Here is an 18,041-nt window from a genome sequence, read left to right on the forward strand (position 1 = left end):
AGAAAGAAAATTTCCCGAACCCGACACCGGACGAAAAAAAACTTAACCTGATACTGAAAAGAATTCCTGAACCCGACAAAAAAACCCCAATATGCATTGTGATTTTTGTGTGTGTACTGCAGATATTGACGAATGCAGTGTGAACAACGGCAATTGTGATGCAAATGCAAACTGTAGTAACTCAGTTGCTAGCTACTCTTGCACCTGTAGAGTAGGGTATACCGGTAATGGCAAGCAGTGTACAGGTATGTGTGAAGAAAATGTGCTGGTTGTGAGCTGTGAATGAGTGTGTGTGTGTTTGGGTGTGTGTGTGTGTGTGTGTGTGTATGTGTGTGTGTGTGTGTGAGTGTGTGTGTGTGTGTGTGCGTGTGAGTGTGTGTGTGTGTGTGTGTGTGTGTATTTGTGAGAGAGAGCACAGGTACGTGTGAAGATAATGTTGTAGTTGTGAGCTGTGAGAGCGCCTCAACAACCAAGTCATAGTGACCCCTGCATGGTGGTTGCGTCTGTCGATGCCACTGTGTATCTCTTTGTCAGTGTGTTTGTGTGTGTGTGTGCGTGGGTGTGTGTGTGTGTGCGTGTGCGTGTGCGTGTGCGTGTGTGCGTGCGTGCACGCATGCATATGTGTATGTCATATATTGGCTACAGACGTGAACGAATGCAAGGCAACACCAGGTGTGTGCCGCAAGAACTCCGACTGCGTCAACTCCATTGGCAGCTACGCCTGTCCTTGTTTGCCCGGATTTGGCTCGGTAAACCAGGAATGCCAGGGTGAGTCTGCCAGGTTTGTTACTAGTCATCCAGACCATTAAATCGTTGTTCTTTTTCCTTTCTTTGTTTCCTTCAACAACACTGCCCCACCGCCACCGGGAAAAGGAGAACGGGAGAACATGAAAAGGACAATAGGGAACAATGGGATGGTGTGTGGTACAGGGTGACCATGCTCTGTACGTGTGCATGGAGAATGAATTTTAAAACATGGAAATTGTGAGCACAAGTTCTGCGATCGAGTCCACCAACTAAACCAGATTTTGAACAGTCGGACGTGCACAATCTAGCACAAAACTGACAAGGAGTACTGAGACATTCCACGGCATTAAAGTCAGCTTGAGCACTGCTCGATAGCGCTCACCAGCGGCCTTCCAACTTGGAAGGTTCATGGAAGGTTCACGGTATAATAATTTATAATGAATTTTCTTGGAGATACCGCTGACTGACCCTGAGCTAAGAAAAGACAAGCTTCTGGCTCCGAGTTTACGATCAACATTTGCCCTGTTTTCACAAGCACTTCAGTTGCCTTCTCTTCACATGGATACAGACCACAGAAGAGGACACTAACCAGCACAATGCTTTATAAAACAATTCCCTTATTGGCCACAGGCCATCATGAGAATAAAAGATTTCAAACGATGTAAATGCAGTTAGTTAAACAACCAGAACTCCATGAAGGTTGAAGGCTTTTGACTCGGGTTTTTTTGCACACTGGGATCTGCTGGCAGCGTTAAAAATAGGTTAAAAGCAAGAGTACATAACCCCCCAGAGTGTGCAACGCCGATCCAGCTCTGTGTAGGGTCTTGGTCGAGCGGAATCGGATCTTCTGATGTCATGCGTACACTCCACACCAGTGCAAGGCCGGTCTCAAGGCAGGGCACCATTGTTTTTGATCGAAGAGTACCCGCGACTCCCCGGGTTCCCCTCAGGTTTGTACGGTATTATGACGCGAAGATCCGATTCCGCTCGACCAAAACCCTATGCAGAGCTGGATCAGGCGTTGCACACTCTGGGGGGTTATGTACTCTTGTTAAAACTAATCATGGGTCGTCCGTAAATATCGAAAATTTATCACGAAACGAATTATTTCGTTCAACCCAACCCCTCCCTCCCCGTCAGAATACTGGCATAAACTTCCTTTTTGGAACTGAGGCACGTTTGGTGGGCACTCTCACTACAGGCTGGCCACGAGCCCCCATTGGCTATCGTCATGTTAGCAGTCTTGTGCATAGGTTTCTGAATGAGAAATGCAAAACCGCTTGGTTGCATAGCGCGGAAGAAGAGCTCAGTGGACTAGTCTGGGATTTTGGCAGCTTTTTTTTAATTTTACAGTGAAACCTGTCTAGGACGACCGCTCAAGGAACCTTCAAAACGTGGCCTCTTTTACCAGGTATATTCTTGTCCAGGATTATTTGACTGGAAATAGCATCCATTGAACCAAGAGTACATGAAAACCAGAGTGTGCAGCTTGGGGCCTTTTCTACTATGGGTGTCTGTCACGGCGGAATTCCGTGATTACATCATATTTGGCGCAGATCTGAGGCGGGAAATGGCGGAGTGCGTACAACTGAGCTGCAGTTGTGCAGAAAGAGACCTGCTCGAATCCTGCTTGTACGCACTACATCACTAAAATGATGTAATCGCGGAATTCCGCCGTGACAGCAACCCATCCGAGCTGCACACTCTGGTTTTCATGTATTCTGGATTGATCATTATTTGTAGTGCCCCTATTGGACAGGTGGTCGCCTTATCCGAGTGGTCGCCTTGATAGGTTTTACTGTATTTGATTTCAATCAACTCGTGGTCCATGACCAATTGGCACACAAAGTGCGAGAGAGGGGTGATAGCCAACCAGGCTTCACTGCGGGACTAATTACTTCTTCACTGTTTTGTTTTCTTTCGTTTTGCTTATCATTGCACATACACACCCTCCTCACATGCACGCACATGCTGCACGCGCGCACACATTCACGCGCACACACATGCACGCACACACACACACACGTCAACACACATACACACACGTGAACACAGATGTGGATTACTGCCGCGTCATGCCACCGCCGTGTATACAGACGGCGGAATGCCTGGACGGGATACAGACCTTCACCTGCAGTTGCTCAAAGGGATACTCTGGCAATGGAAGCTACTGCGAAGGTCAGTGACCCTGCTTGGAAGCTTCCCTTTTAGAGAAGGTTCATCCAAAATCCCGCACCCCAATCTTTTGGTGTCTTGCACCTACAGTGCCAGATATCATGAAAACAGCAGCACATCCTGCGTTGTGTGACCCGTGCTATTCCTCATTGCCACAATCGAGGCTGGAAAAGTCAAATCTGGACTTAGAAATTTGGCCAGGTTTTGCGAAATTCGGGCAGGTTTATCATGCTAAATTTCATCAAGAGGCCCATGTTTTCGAATTTATAGTTGGTTTTGAGCCTGTAACGTTATTCGGTCAAAATTGGCCTTTCAAAAGTTAACGAGACTGCTCCAATTTCAGAACTTTTCAGTGCTCAAGATGATTGGGATGAGGGCAAAAGGCCAGGTTAGGTGGACAGAAATGTTTGGTCCAGAGAAGCAGTTCCATATTTGATGGTGCTCTTGTGTGTGTGTGTGTGTGTGTGTGTGTGTGTGTGTGCGCGTGTGCGTGTGCGTGTGCGTGTGCGAGCTCGCTCGTGCGCTCATGTGTGTGTGTGTGTGTGTGTGTGTGTGTGTGTGTGTGTGTGTGTGTGTGTGTGTGTGTGTGTGTGTGTGTGTGTGTGTGTGTGTGTGTGTGTGTGTGTGTGTGTGTGTGTGTGTGTGTGTGTGTGTGTGTGTGTGTGTGTGTGTGTGTGTGTGTGTGTGTGTGTGTGTGTGTGTGTGTGTGTGTGTGTGTGTGTGTGTGTGTGTGTGTGTGTGTGTGTGTGTGTGTGTGTGTGTGTGTGTGTGTGTGTGTGTGTGTGTGTGTGTGTGTGTGTGTGTGTGTGTGTGTGTGTGTGTGTGTGTGTGTGTGTGTGTGTGTGTGTGTGTGTGTGTGTGTGTGTGTGTACGAGTATGCGTGTGTCTGAGTGAGTCTGCATGTGTCCGTGCGTGTGTGTGTCTGCATGTGTATGTCTGCGTGTATATAGACGTAGACGAATGCTCGCTGGGCTCGTCGTCGTCGTCATTGTCGAGATACCAATGCCCGGTTAACTCCCACTGTAATAACACTGTCGGAGCATACACTTGTGTGTGTGATCCGGGATTCACCAAGAACACCCTTGGCCAGTGTGAAGGTGAGTTCAGGAGAATGGCTATAGTACGGACGCCGAAGGACGACCAGGCTAGAATATCATCAAGCACAGCATACCAATGTAGACATGGTGACTCAACTGTGCACAGACTATGACACATGAAAACAAGTACGGTCTCGGCTAGGAGGCTGACCCTCACCCCCAGTTCTTCGGCGACCGACACTACCGTACCACCCAGCATCTTTCTATCCTTTTCCTTTTATTTTCACTTTCTCTTTGGCTTCTTCCTTGTCATAAGCCGTTGACGGGGACTCCCACGATTGAGGCCAAGGCCAGTGAAGAATCCATAAATAAAAGTACAACTTACAAAAATGCTAACAGTGGGTGTCCTGGTTTACTGTGGGAGGTGCCCTAATATCTAGTCCACTGTAAAGTCAACAAATATGCGGCGCGCACTTTTTTCGGCTATTTTCGACCTGGGCACTTTCAGCCTTTTAAAAATTTAATTTGTTGCGGCTGAAATATCGTTTTAGCAAAGTTCAGTGTGACAGTGTATATACAGGCAGCAGCAGTGCAGCCTGTGCGGCCTACATGTGTTCTAACGTTAGCCCTGGGAGGCAGAAATCTGTAGACTTTAACAGACGCCATGCTGGCTCCCCTCAACCCCTGCATGGATGGGTCACATGATGTCGTCCATGTTGGTTCCAACTCCCCTCAAACCCTGCATCTGTGGGTCACATGACATCGGCCATGTTGGTTCCAACTCCACTCAAACCCTGCATCTGTGGGTCACATGACATCGGCCATGTTGGTTCCAACTCCACTCAAACCCTGCATCTATGGGTCACATGACATCGGCCATGTTGGTTCCAACTCCACTCAAACCCTGCATCTGTGGGTCACATGACATCGGCCATGTTGGTTCCAACTCCACTCAAACCCTACATCTGTGGGTCACATGACATCAGCCATGTTGGTTCCAACTCCACTCAAACCCTGCATCTGTGGGTCACATGACATCGGCCATGTTGGTTCCAACTCCACTCAAACCCTGCATCTGTGGGTGACATGACATCGCACATGTTGGTTCCAACTCCACTCAAACCCAGCATCTATGGGTCACATTATGTCGGCCATGTTGGTTCCACTGTCCACTCACCCTGTGATCACTTTCTGCACAAATTTATTCACATGACAAAGATGTGAAGCCAAATCTTTTCAGCTTTTTCCTCGAAGATGAGACCGACCATTTGCTTCAGCTGAGCATCGGCACCAGGCTCTGTCTCCAAATAATTATTATGGTTGTGCGCTATGCTGCATGTACATGCATCTCTTTCCTCCGTATAATTATATTCTTGGTCATATGCTGTCTGATGAACGTTTCACACGAAACTCCCGAGTATTAAACAGCGGAAAAAGATTTGTTTGCTTCATTGCTGTGTGCTGCATGTATTTCTTTCCGCAATGCGTGCAGACATAGATGAATGCCAGGCTGGTGTGTCGGCCGTCTGCGGCGCAAACGCTCTCGCCTGCACGGACACGGCCGGTTCGTTTAGCTGCACGTGCCGCTCGGGATATCGCTGGACCGGCAGAGCATGCGACGGTAATCAGACTGCTGTTGCTGCTGTTGTGCTGTGTGCACTGTGCACGGTGCATGGCTGTTTAGTTCCCGAACCAAGCTAATTATTTGTTATGGAGGAGCAGAACACAATTCAAGTGCTGAAAACAATTGCATGAAAGGAAGAATGTGATAAGTAAATTGCAACCCTACTCAAATACAACAATATTCGATGAAGCGAGTGCTATCGAAATACCGCGTACTGAAGCCATGCACGATCACTGCTGTAGTAGCTAATGTCACTGTGCCACAGTGTGTATAGACATCTGGTTTAAAAAAAAAACGTTAAGCCAGATCTGTGATTACTTTGTGCATAGAAATTTCCATTTTGGGTTTTGTTATCCAATTGCATAGAAATCTATAATATGAGAAAAGTTGGGGAAATTGCCTGAGCGATATCCCGAAGAAATTTCTGAAAAAGCTCAAGCCGCAAAATTTGAATTTCGAAAAAGAAGGTGTCAGCTCCGAAGCTATCCACACAGTCAAGTAAGCCAATTGGGTAACCGAACGTTTTCGTTCCTTTCTCATCATGGGTAAGTACAGGGAATAATGGAAAAATGGAAAATACAGCAACTTATAGAGCTACAGCAAAAGCATAAATTGAGGACCTCACGCTTTACGAAATTTGAATTCTTCGAAAATGTCTAGAGGCTTATAAACCTTATGCTTTTAAAACCTACTATAGACTTCTATTGAACGCAGGATTTCCGTCAAACCATGTATTCCTCTGTATGTCAACAATAGAGCTAGGCTCACGAGACAGGCTTTGATATGATTTTTCTTGTAAACTTCTCAAGTGCAGTTTGGAGCCAAAAGTGTTTTGCATGATTGTGACTAGTGCTATCTCCGCTCCCTGAACATTGTTTTCACGTTTTTCTCATTTTGTTCTTGTGCCCTGTTCTTATGGCAACAGACATTGACGAATGCCTTGACGGCAGTGCGGTGAGCCGTGACCCGCAGTGCATTTGCAGTAACAGCGTCGGCTCCTACACGTGTAAATGTCAGCCCGGTTATCACCTCAGCACCAATACCAGCACCATCACCACAGCCACCACCAGCTCCAGCAGGACTGTGACCGCCGGCCCTGCTGTTGCCAAGTGCATAGACACAGACGAATGCCTGACGTACTGTACTGACAGAAGCATGTCATGCTTCAACACGGTGGGCAGTTTTTCATGTCTGTGCGCTGACGGATATCAGCAAGGGGGCAGCGAGTGTGTGAATATAAACGAGTGTTTACAATCGCCGTGTTCAAAGAACGCTATGTGTGCCGATACCACACCTGGATTCCTGTGCACCTGTCACACGGGGTACACCGGGAATGGAAAGGTCTGCGTGACAGGTAAGTGGACATTCTAGACTCGCAATTGCAATCGTCACGTGACCAACACGGAATGTTGAGTCGATGGGCAGGGGTAGTGTCACACATGGTATGACCAGTATGACCATGCTCGCACCACTTCTCATCCAGGATGGTCCGCCCAGAGCACCTTGTGGAGCGCTACAACGTGTCCTGTTGGCCGAAAAATCCGATTTTCCCCTGGGGAGATCCCCCGAACCCCAGTTGTACAACTCCCAACTGCCCTGTGGTGCCCCTGGATGTAATCATGGATAAAAAAAGAAAGGACAAAATGTTTCGAGTTATAGGGGATTCACACGACTGGCAAACTCACATGTGTGGTACTCTTTTTACTCGTGTGACCGTAGCGCGTGCAAAATCTTGGTAAACTGGATCGGGGATCCTAGGCCCACGTTTGTGCTTTGCGCGCGCATGTAAAAACAGCGAGAGTACTTGAGTATGGTACTCAAGTTACATGAGCACGCAGACGGATGCGAGATTTGCACGGGTCTGTTGTCGTGTGAATCCGATGGGCAGCCCGGTGTCCACTTTTATACAAACGTGTTTTCGTTCATTTTCACATCGTGTGAATACCCTATCATGACCAACTGTCCTCCAAGTTGACCAGATAATGCGCAAACCAGCGAGTGTGACAACACGGCGCACAACTGACAGGGAGTGCTGAGACATTCAATAACTTCATGTCTCATGCCTCATGCCTCAGTGCTCCCTGTCAGTTGTGTACCTGTTGTCGCACTCTCTTATTATCTGGTTAAATTGGTGGCCAGTTGGTCATAACTCGTAACGTGTTGTCCTCCCTTTATTTCCTGATGTGCCGAAAATTATTGCCTGGTGAAAAAATTGCCCTCCCCCCCCCCCCCCCCCCGATTGTTATTCGAATCTGTTGTCGTTTCAGACACAGAGACAAGAGTGTTTGTGTGGAGAAATGGGAGAGAGAGAGAGAGTGTGTGTGCGTGTGCTTGTGCCGTGTATGCATGTGAGGTGTGTGTGTGTCTGTGTGTGTGAGAGACACACAGAGAGAGCGAGAGAGAGTGAGAGAGAGAGAGAGAGAGAGAGAGAGAGAGAGAGAGAGAGAGAGAGAGAGAGAGAGAGAGAGGCAAGAGTTTCCAGGTTTTCACTTCAGGGAAAATTAACACGTGCGCTGTCTCCAGCCCACCTGTTACAGAACGCGAAGAGCGAAAGAGATTTTGAAACGCTGCGCTCCAAAAATAGAACATTCGGCTCCGGCCGTGTCTACTCGGCTCCACCCTGAATCGACTCTCGTAGATACTTGGCTCCGCCAATATTCTGCTCTGGCACTGTCTACTCATCTCTCTCCGTAGCCTCTCGCTGCGCTGGCCGGCACTCCCCCGTACCGCAAGTTGCTGTGTGTTGTAGTTAATGTGTGTATGTGTGTGTGTGTGCGTGTGTATGTGTGTGCAGACACGATAACCTGCAGTGCCTTGGAGAGGTATGAGCCGGCATCGGGCAAGTGCACTGCCTGCACCTGCGACCAGGCCGGCACGCTGTCCTGCGACACGTTCAACGGCTCGTGCAGTTGCCGCGCCAACGCCCAGGGCGCCGCTTGCGACCAGTGCATAGCGGGTCACTATCGCCGGGACGACCAGGCCGCGGACCAGTGCCCGTCGTGCGGTTGTCCTGGCGACCGAACGACGTCATCGGTGTGTGATCAGAGTACCTCCCAGTGCCACTGCCTGCCGGCGTACGCCGGTTTCCGCTGCGACTCGTGCAACCGTGGCTTCTACAACCGGAGTAACGTGTGCGTTTCGTGCGCGTGCAACGCGCTGGGATCGGTGGAAACAGCGTGCCATGCGAGCACGGGACGATGCCAGTGCAAGCAAGGGTACACCGGAGAGAAGTGCGACCAGTGTGTGGTCGGGTTTTATCGCCTGACAAATGGCGTGTGTGCAGGTGAGTCGGCATAATCGTCTAAAGCGTAAGGTAAACAGGGATTGTTTGTCCCAAACCGCGTGTTGTGTATTTTGTGATGTACCCTGCCATTTCTTCATCATCACACTATTGACAGTCTAGCCACACAGTTGGACGAGAAGATGAGTTGGCATACTCGCCTAGAACTTGACGTATACAAGGGGTTTTGTTGAGTCCCGAACTGTATACTATGCATCGTGCCTTGTACCCGCCATTTCGTTATAATATTTAGAATCTAGCAATTAATGATGCACTCCTATCAAAATGACATATTCTCTATGCCTCGTTTCATACCTTTCGTCTACCTCCCTGCCTCTCTCTCTCTCACTCTCTCTCTCTCTCTCTCTCTCTCTCTCTCACTCTCCCTCTCTCTCACCACCTCTGTTTCCGTCGCTCTGTCTTGCTTCATCTCACTATATCCTTCACGTAACTGTCTTCCAGATTGTCAATGTGTCACAGCCAATACCTCTCAGCCAGGCTGCAACTCCTCGGGGCAATGCTATTGTGACGCAAGCAGTGGAAGGAAGTGTGATATCTGTCCCCATGCCCGCCAGTACCTAACTCAGTCAGGATGTACAGGTATGTGCATCATCTATGTGGGTGAAGCAGCCTCGATGATACACAGTATTTTCCGGGGTATGAGTCGCACGAGGATATAAGCCGCACCCATATGTTTTGAGGTTGGTTGCTCCAACGCGGAGCACACGCTTCTTGCCGAACTTTACACTTGACTGACTCACGACTGCCATCCGGAGCACACTAGGAGCACGTCGCACCCCATATTTTTTTTTGTCACGAAATATAGGCATCCTGCCTGTTTTATGTTGACCACCTTTAATTTTTGACGATTGTTGTATAAGGCTTTTCTTGGTTTAATCACCGATGTGCTGCTTATACTCCGGAAAATACGGTAAGCGACAATGTCTATTTCTTCCAAACTTTTATCAAACACGACCTAATTTCCAATTTCACTCAAAATTTGCTTTTTTGCCCCTGGCCTGGGTGGACCTCATTCACCCCCTATAGCACTTTTCATTTAAGGTATGTACACAAGAATGTTCGCTGAGCCTTCGCATACTGAAGAAACAGATGAAGCACATGTGTACTTCGAAGTACTAAATATGAGATGCGGTGATCATTTGAGGTGCCTAAGGTCGATCTTGATGTCTCCGTTTTTTCAATGTGTGTCTACGTGTCTGCATGTATTTGTGCTTTTGTGTGCATGTGTGCGTGCATGCTTGCGTGTATGCATGGGCCCTATGTGCACTATGCGCCCTGCGCGTTCGTCACTAGACGATACCGACTTTCCGTCCATCGACCAGAAAGTACCGTTTGGAGCGTCGTCTAGCTATGAAATACCTATCATACCTATACCTGTTGGTCAGCAAAGAACACTTCAATCTAGTGTGCATGTAAGTTTTACAACAGCAATTTACTACTACATTTGAGAAGTTCCGCATAACGTAAATACTTTAATAAAAAACGTAGTAGATCTACGGAAAGTCTTACGTAAACTGCATGCGCATCTGTGTTCCGCCATACGGAGTTTTCAAATCACGCAGCTGCCCTTGGCAACTTCGAATGCGGCACTGTACGCCCGTATCGACCTGGGAGAGAGTCATACATTCGTACCCCAATCCACCAATACGGAGCAGGTACGTTATCAGAGCCTTATCGACGTGCTCTCCGTAGACAACTTTCCGTTATTGGAGTGCAAACTCGCGAATTCACGGGTTTTTCCGGCCGACTAACGTAAAGTTGCTCAACTTTACGTAGTGCGGAATCTCCCTAATGTATCACCTTGGTGTTGTCCTTCCCTTTTTTCCTTTTTTTCTTTTTGGGTTTTTTGATCACAGGATTGAACTTTGAAGCTTCAGTGGCCATCCGGCATAATATCGATAATTTCGAAAAGATTGCGAAAGGTTTAGTTTTGACCCTCCCCTGAACGAGAACTACATTGACTTGACAGCTAGAATTGATTGATGTTTTAGCTATCAGCATGTAAAGGTAGACATCACCCTATTCAGAATCCAAAGCACATTTTAGGATTTGAAGGGTCCAAAACATCAGATTTTACACTCTCTATTCTTTATCCACAGACGATGCCGTTTAGAACGACGAAACGTCTGGAAAAGTATCGTAAGAATATTCCGTCTTTGTTAGTCAATGTATCACTGTTGGTCTAAAAGAGAGAGAGGATTTTATTGTTTAATTTGTTGTCTTCTATCAATCCTTCAGGTGCACAAGAACGGCTTCCTATCGTTCTCCAAGTTTACCGGTCGCTTTGCTGACCCCTCGCAGCTAACGGACGCAACAAAGATGGTAGCAGCGATGTGGACAGACTTGGAGGATATGCCGTCGGATGACGATGTAGCATCATCTGTACACTTTAGGCTGTACACGAACGTGTCGGATATCAACGCCACTGCTATTCCGTCGGCCGCTCGCCTTCCAGCACCTGCGGGATCAGCCGCGTTCGAGCCGACGTATGCCATTGTGGTGCAGTGGAAAGGCGTGCGACCATCCAAAGACTCGGCACACGTGAGTGGTTGAGTTCTCTGGGTTTGTGTGCTTGATCATATTTTCGCCATGTTCTGTGTTCATGGTTTCTGGCGTGCACCATCCAAATGGGGCACAGGAGGTGCGGCAATGGCTTGGCGCCGAAATGTCATTTGGAGGGGCCGAAGATTCTAATTCAAATTCCTGTAGCACTGGTGAAGGGAATGAGAAATGATGAAGACGTGAGGGGATTTAACCAATCGACAAGGAGACAATAGTCGTAAAATGGCAATAAATAAGATCAAGCACAATTGTGCACTCATATTTATATATAAACAACAGCAAAAAATGTTCCACTGATGAAAGTCACCAGAAAACGTTATGGAACTTAACTTTCTTTTTTTGCTGTTGTTATGTGTGCACAATTTATCTTATTTATTGCCATTTTACGTGGGGGGGGGGGGATACACATGTTTTGGTTCCCTTATCCGAACATACTCCTCATCCAAACTCCCTGGAGACCCCGAGGGGTGCGGATAATCGGCACTCCACTGTACCACATCAGGGTCGTGTGGCAATCCGCACAGCTGCAGCTCTGTGTGTATGACATAAAGCAGTGCATCAGAACCGTGCTCACGCATTCACACACCTGCCGATAATGCTCTGAATACGTGTTAGAGCCAGGTGTTGTCTGTGTGAGCTGTAACTGTACGGACAACTAGCGCCCGGATGCATGCACACGTCAACCTTCCCATGTATCTAATCTCGAACCGTCCTTCTTTCCCAGTTACACCCCCTCCCCTCCTACACACACACACACACACACACACACACACACACACACACACACACACACACACATACACACCTACACACACACACCTACACCCCCCCCCCCCCACACACACACACATACACACACACACACATGCACACACATGCACACACAGACACACACACAAGCACACACGCACACACACACACACACACACACACACACACACACACACACACACACAGCACATGTTTCTGTGGTGCACTTGCCATATCCTGGATGTACATTATTACGTGTAATGTCCTCCAAACTACACTCTTCTGGTTGGAATGACACAGTTCCCTAGTAGTTTTGGAGAGGACCGGTGATTTTCTCTATAATGTGCCCACCTAACATTTAGAAGACCTCTGATTGGTTTTTGCGGTTGTTGTCCCGTGATCAATGTGTCCTGTCCTGCAGCGTAACAGCTTTCAGGTGTCGATACTGACGGACGGCTGCGAGTCCCACGCCACGCTCTATTATCCGCCACATGCCACCACGTTTGTCGGTACCCAGCCGCAGCTACCCGTGATCGGCGCCTGGACGGCGCCCCGCAACCTGTCGGGTCTCTCGGCAACCGACCTGCTACGAGAACTGAACGCCGGTGCCACGTACACATTCCCTCTAACTCCGCCATGTGCCACATCATCGCCAATGGCAACCCCACCGCCACCGTTGCCATCGGCGACGACGTGCTCCGTGCCGCCGTCGCCGTTCGCGGTCGCCTCTCGCGAAGACGTGCCGTCGTGTCCCTATGACAACAAGATGGCCGCCAGCTCGTTCCTGTTCAGCGCAGTCGATCACCTGGGCAGCGCGCAGTCAAACACCACCGTCTGCTATCGCACCGCAACTATCATGCCGTCTGATTCGGGTGACACCGACGTACACCTGGTAAGGTAGAGTGTACGCACAGTGAGCACGTTTGTTGTTGTATTCACACTCAGCACCGGTGGCAGTAGTTTTTGATTGATCCGTCCATACCAAAATAATTATATTATGTGAATGCGTATGAGCGGGCTACGTTCTTTCTCCCATTCTGCAGATATGTTGCTATGACGTAGGTGACGACTCCCTGATTACGTACGGCCGATACCATCCGTACTTGAACATGTACTCCAACGACTCGGCACAGCTGCAGGTCTGCGCCGACCGTGGTCAGCTGAGCAGGTTCTTCGCAGCGCGACCGTACCCGTACTTTGCCTCCACGCGCATCGGCGTGCGCACCCAGCGCCCTGGGCAACGCGTCGCATCTCTCTATACACATGGTAGGTAGCATAGCAGGAGGACTGCTGTAGAACATATCCATATATTTTATAACCGGCGAGGAGACAATAGCCGTGAAATAGCAATGAAGAAAATTAACTCGGCACTCATAACCAGGGAAGACCTTACACACACCATCTTAAATCCAAGTGGTCTCTTCAATCCAAGTGGTCTCTTCAATCCAAGTGGTCTCTTCAATCCAAGTTACAATAGTTACCTCAATCAACTGTTTGGCCATAACTACGTATAAAACAATTATTAAGGAGGCTCCGAACAGTTGCGCAGTTCAGTGTAAAAAGGGCACCTCCGAAATCTGTTTTTGGCCGCGAGATTCGAAAAATGTTGTGTTCCATGCGGAAACAAGCTGTTGTTCAGAAAGAAGTTTTTTGATTTCTCTGTGCTCGCAGTTGTTCCAGGATGTAGTTCTACTTGTTGCAGTGTTTCTGTAGCCATGGCTGTTTCTACGCTGGAAAGAATCACTGGCCATGGCTAATGCAAAACAAAGGCAGTTCCTACGCTGCTTGATTTTTTGGTGAAAACTTTGTTGAAGCGGTACGATGTGGCCACGAAGAACAAATATATTACTGACGAAGAAGGGTGAGAAAAGCAGGCTGAAGTCAGTGAAGACATCGATGTCGAACGTAGTGATACTAGTACTGGTACTGGAATTTAGCATGGACTACCTGTGGAGCGTGAAGTGGCTGCCCACTCGCTGGTAAGTGGACCCACTTGCAGCTCCAGTCGCACGAGTGCCGTTTGAAACTTTCTGTGGATCCTAGAGTATCCTGAGCTCAGTGGACGACGCATCTCAGAGCTGCTGAACTTGGGCTACTGTCCCTGTAGGAATGAGGTTCGTGTCAATCACTGTACTGCACTGATGGTGTAAGGAAAACGCTGGCCAGAAGCTTGTGTTCTGAACCAGGGACGAACTTCTAAATCCTGCTTTTGTAAAAATGGGGATGCCACAACTAAGATGTGCACACTCAGGTGTGTATTGGGTAAATGCCTGTGGTTGATTATTTTGAATCCTTTCCTATGCGCAAGTACATGCGTTTGTGTGTGTGTACGTGCGTGCGTGCGTGTGTGTACGTGCGTGCGTGTGTGTGTGTGTGTATGTGCGCGCAAGCGAGTGTGTGTGTGTGTACGCGCACGCATGCGCGCGCGCGCGCGCGTGTGTGTGTGTGTGTGTGTGTGTGTGCAAGCTGTTGAAAGGTGTAATCCGAGCACAAGTTGCTATGTCTAACATAGTTTGTTCGCTATCCTCGCTTCAGCGTTGGGCAGGTGTATGAGTGTGTGTGTACGCACGTGTATGTGTGCGCGCGTGCTCGTGCCCGCATGTGTGGGTTCGCACGCAATGTTGATCTGGGTTATGCACATGTCCCCACGAGTGCACTGTGTGCATGTGCATGCAAATGTCTGTGTACATGTATGTGTGTATGCACGTGCATGTGTGCGCGCGCGTGTGCAAAGCTAGGTGTGGAAGGGGGGGGGGGGGGAGGGGCTCACGGTGCTGGTTCTGTATGCCTCTCCTCTCTGGTGTCCGCAAGGACAGTGTGGTAATGGCTTTACAGTACAGGAGTTGCATGTGAATGCGCATTTGTGAACCATATTTGAGACACAAAAAGAATTGCCGAGAGAGCATGACAGTACACTACATGTATATCGTATGTGTGCACGCCAGCGTGTGTAGATGCATATTGCCCTTCATGCGTATGTTTTTCTGGAGTCTGCTGCTATCAACGCAAGTGACAACCAGCAAATGCATGCCCAGTGCAGTGGCTGGTCTTCATGCTTTTATTTACACCAAGTCCTACTATGGACTAGTAGTGTTACAATGATGCGTGCACGAGAGTGCGTGCATGTGGGTGGGTGTTTATGTGCGTGCGCACGCACGCGTGTGAGTGTTTAGTGTGCCTGATTTTGAATGCCTGCTTTCACATTATTCATGTGCCAGTTTCATGGTCGAGGTTGTTATGAAACCTCGCTGCCTGACATGTACCGTAAAGTACCGTTGATCCGCCCCCACGCCATGTCGCTTCCCAGCTGGGTTTCGGCAGGGGGCGGGAATTAGATCAAGGCTGTCAAGTGCAGTACGATGTACAACAACGTAGAGGATCAGACTCGATGTGCTGGATTGTGCACATTTTCATCCTGAATTGGCAAGTATTGTGTACAGCAGTGCATGCGTCGGTTCAACATCGTATTTCGTTGTGTACGCCAAAGTCGCTTCACAAGGAGAAAATCGACAGGGGGGCGGGAATTTGGGAGGGGGTGGATCAACGGTACTTTACGGTACATGTACACTACTCGTATATCAATGTGCTAGGACTGAAGGCTACATGACATACATGTAATGATGCATGTACCTTTCCAAGCACAGACTGTCTGGTATGTCCAAAAGAGGTTGCAGCATGAAAATAACTTCTTCTAAAATAATATTACCATACAACCATGTCATTGGTAGTGATATTTAGTCAAGAAGGCAAGAATGGTCAGATTTTATAAAAAATGCTATTTTCAGAATTGGCCTAAAAATACCATAATTTTGATACCTATATTGTTTGGTAGGGGCCTAAAGTGCCTGGTGACACCATCAAAACTGTCCATTATCGGTTTCCTTGGGGCTCAAGGATCACAGAAAGCCACAAAAATCAATATGTCATGGACAAAATGTTGCAGGCTGAACCATTTCACAATTCAGCACCCGATGGAAATTTCGGTACCCGTAATTTCGAAAAAGTGGCTCGCCAAGGGCAAAACCAAGACACAGTCTATCTTGTGTAGCCAAGATACCTCCAAATGTGGTTCTTAAACATATGATGAAGGAAATGCTTAGTATCCTCCTTCCAGGAGGCTTCTTTTGGGTCAAAAAGCAAAAAAATTTACAATTTTTTTGCCGAAAATCAAGAAATTGTACACTCACTAAATACACCAGAATACCTCTTATATGCCTGGTGACCCTACCTAAAAACTATACCAAATTGAAGAAGAGACATCACTCCACCATTCTATGCATAAAAAACAGGGTGTCCATAGACCTTTTATTTTTACTTCTTTAAATTAAGTGAAAAAAATGAAACCAAGAGATGGCTAGAATCTTATGGCTTTTTTCTTCTTGGCTCGCTGATGGCCAAACTCCTTCCACGTGCAGGACACAGCAAACAACACTGTCTGAACTCCTTGCACGTGCAGACACAGCAAACAACACTGTCTGAACTCCTTCCACGTGCAGACACAGCAAACAACACTGTCTGAACTCCTTCCACGTGCAGACACAGCAAACAACACTGTCTGAACTCCTTCCACGTGCAGACACAGCAAACAACACTGTCTGAACTCCTTCCACGTGCAGACACAGCAAACAACACTGTCTGAACTCCTTCCACGTGCAGACACAGCAAACAACACTGTCTGAACTCCTTCCACGTGCAGACACAGCAAACAACACTGTCTGAACTCCTTCCACGTGCAGACACAGCAAACAACACTGTCTGAACTCCTTCCACGTGCAGACACAGCAAACAACACTGTCTGAACTCCTTCCACGTGCAGACACAGCAAACAACACTGTCTGAACTCCTTCCACGTGCAGACACAGCAAACAACACTGTCTGAACTCCTTCCACGTGCAGACACAGCAAACAACACTGTCTGAACTCCTTCCACGTGCAGACACAGCAAACAACACTGTCTGAACTCCTTCCACGTGCAGACACAGCAAACAACACTGTCTGAGCTCTGCCTGTACACATTTTGACTTGATGGTATTTTTTCTCTGTCGGTCTGCAGGCGCCATGTACACCGGCCCCGAGATGCTGATGTTCTCCGGGACGAGGACCGAGGTCTTGAACCGCGCCGACTTTCTCGTTGCCGCCGTCAACAGCAGGGTGGCGTCGGTGTCGTTCGCTTTGAAAGTGTACGGACGAACGGGGATATCCTCCCGCGCCGGCAGGGACCTGACCGGCATTACATCATTTGCCATTGAAGTCGGTAAGTGTGTGCTTGATCCTTGTCAGGTTGTGCAGTCCATTCACTGGAAAGTGGCACCCTAACCTTTTGGTGTTGCCCGCGTATATTTTGTAGATGTTGTGAACACAACATAGACAGCAGTACATCCGGCATTGTGTGACCTGTACCATTTTTTCTCTCTTTTCTTTTGCTTCACATTATCATATTCATCAATTAGTAGGAGCCGTGGTTGGCTCTGGCCATCCCGGCAAGAAGGCAGATATACCTGTTCCCTTGGTGAATAAAAATAAAAATATCATACCATACCATACCTGTGATTATTGAATTATGAATTCAGCCAGGTTTTACAAAACTTGCTACAGGTATGTCATGGCAAGATAATACTGTATAAGCAGAAATTTTCGTCTGGAATTTAATTTCGTCTTTTTCGTCCAAGGAGCTTTTGGACTAAATTAAATGTAGGACGAATATCGATTTGTCCAGCTTTTCTATACACTCTTATGATCCATGGACGAAATTTTCAACCGGACAAACTCCTTTTCTTTGGAGTTGGACGAAATTATTGACCGACGAAATTTTCTGCCTCTACAGTATATGGAAAAGCAGATCCCA

The 18,041-nt window shown here is 48.0% G+C and overlaps 1 protein-coding gene across 1 annotated transcript in view; it reads left to right on the plus strand.

Moving 5' to 3' along the window:
• LOC135827137 (uncharacterized) overlaps positions 1–18,041 on the plus strand; it is a 146,384-nt gene that overhangs the window by 105,454 nt on the left and 22,889 nt on the right. Inside the window, exons 15-27 of the mRNA XM_065339661.1 lie at positions 123–245; positions 646–768; positions 2,803–2,925; positions 3,873–4,019; positions 5,452–5,580; positions 6,509–6,937; positions 8,378–8,866; positions 9,326–9,463; positions 10,178–10,296; positions 11,123–11,425; positions 12,618–13,088; positions 13,240–13,462; positions 17,250–17,450. Of these exons, the coding sequence (XP_065195733.1) occupies positions 123–245; positions 646–768; positions 2,803–2,925; positions 3,873–4,019; positions 5,452–5,580; positions 6,509–6,937; positions 8,378–8,866; positions 9,326–9,463; positions 10,178–10,296; positions 11,123–11,425; positions 12,618–13,088; positions 13,240–13,462; positions 17,250–17,450 (3,018 nt within the window). The remainder of the gene's footprint in view (positions 1–122; positions 246–645; positions 769–2,802; positions 2,926–3,872; positions 4,020–5,451; positions 5,581–6,508; positions 6,938–8,377; positions 8,867–9,325; positions 9,464–10,177; positions 10,297–11,122; positions 11,426–12,617; positions 13,089–13,239; positions 13,463–17,249; positions 17,451–18,041) is intronic.

This window comes from Sycon ciliatum, chromosome 11, assembly GCF_964019385.1.
Source record: "Sycon ciliatum chromosome 11, ocSycCili1.1, whole genome shotgun sequence".
In the NCBI taxonomy this organism is placed as follows: Eukaryota; Metazoa; Porifera; class Calcarea; order Leucosolenida; family Sycettidae; genus Sycon; species Sycon ciliatum.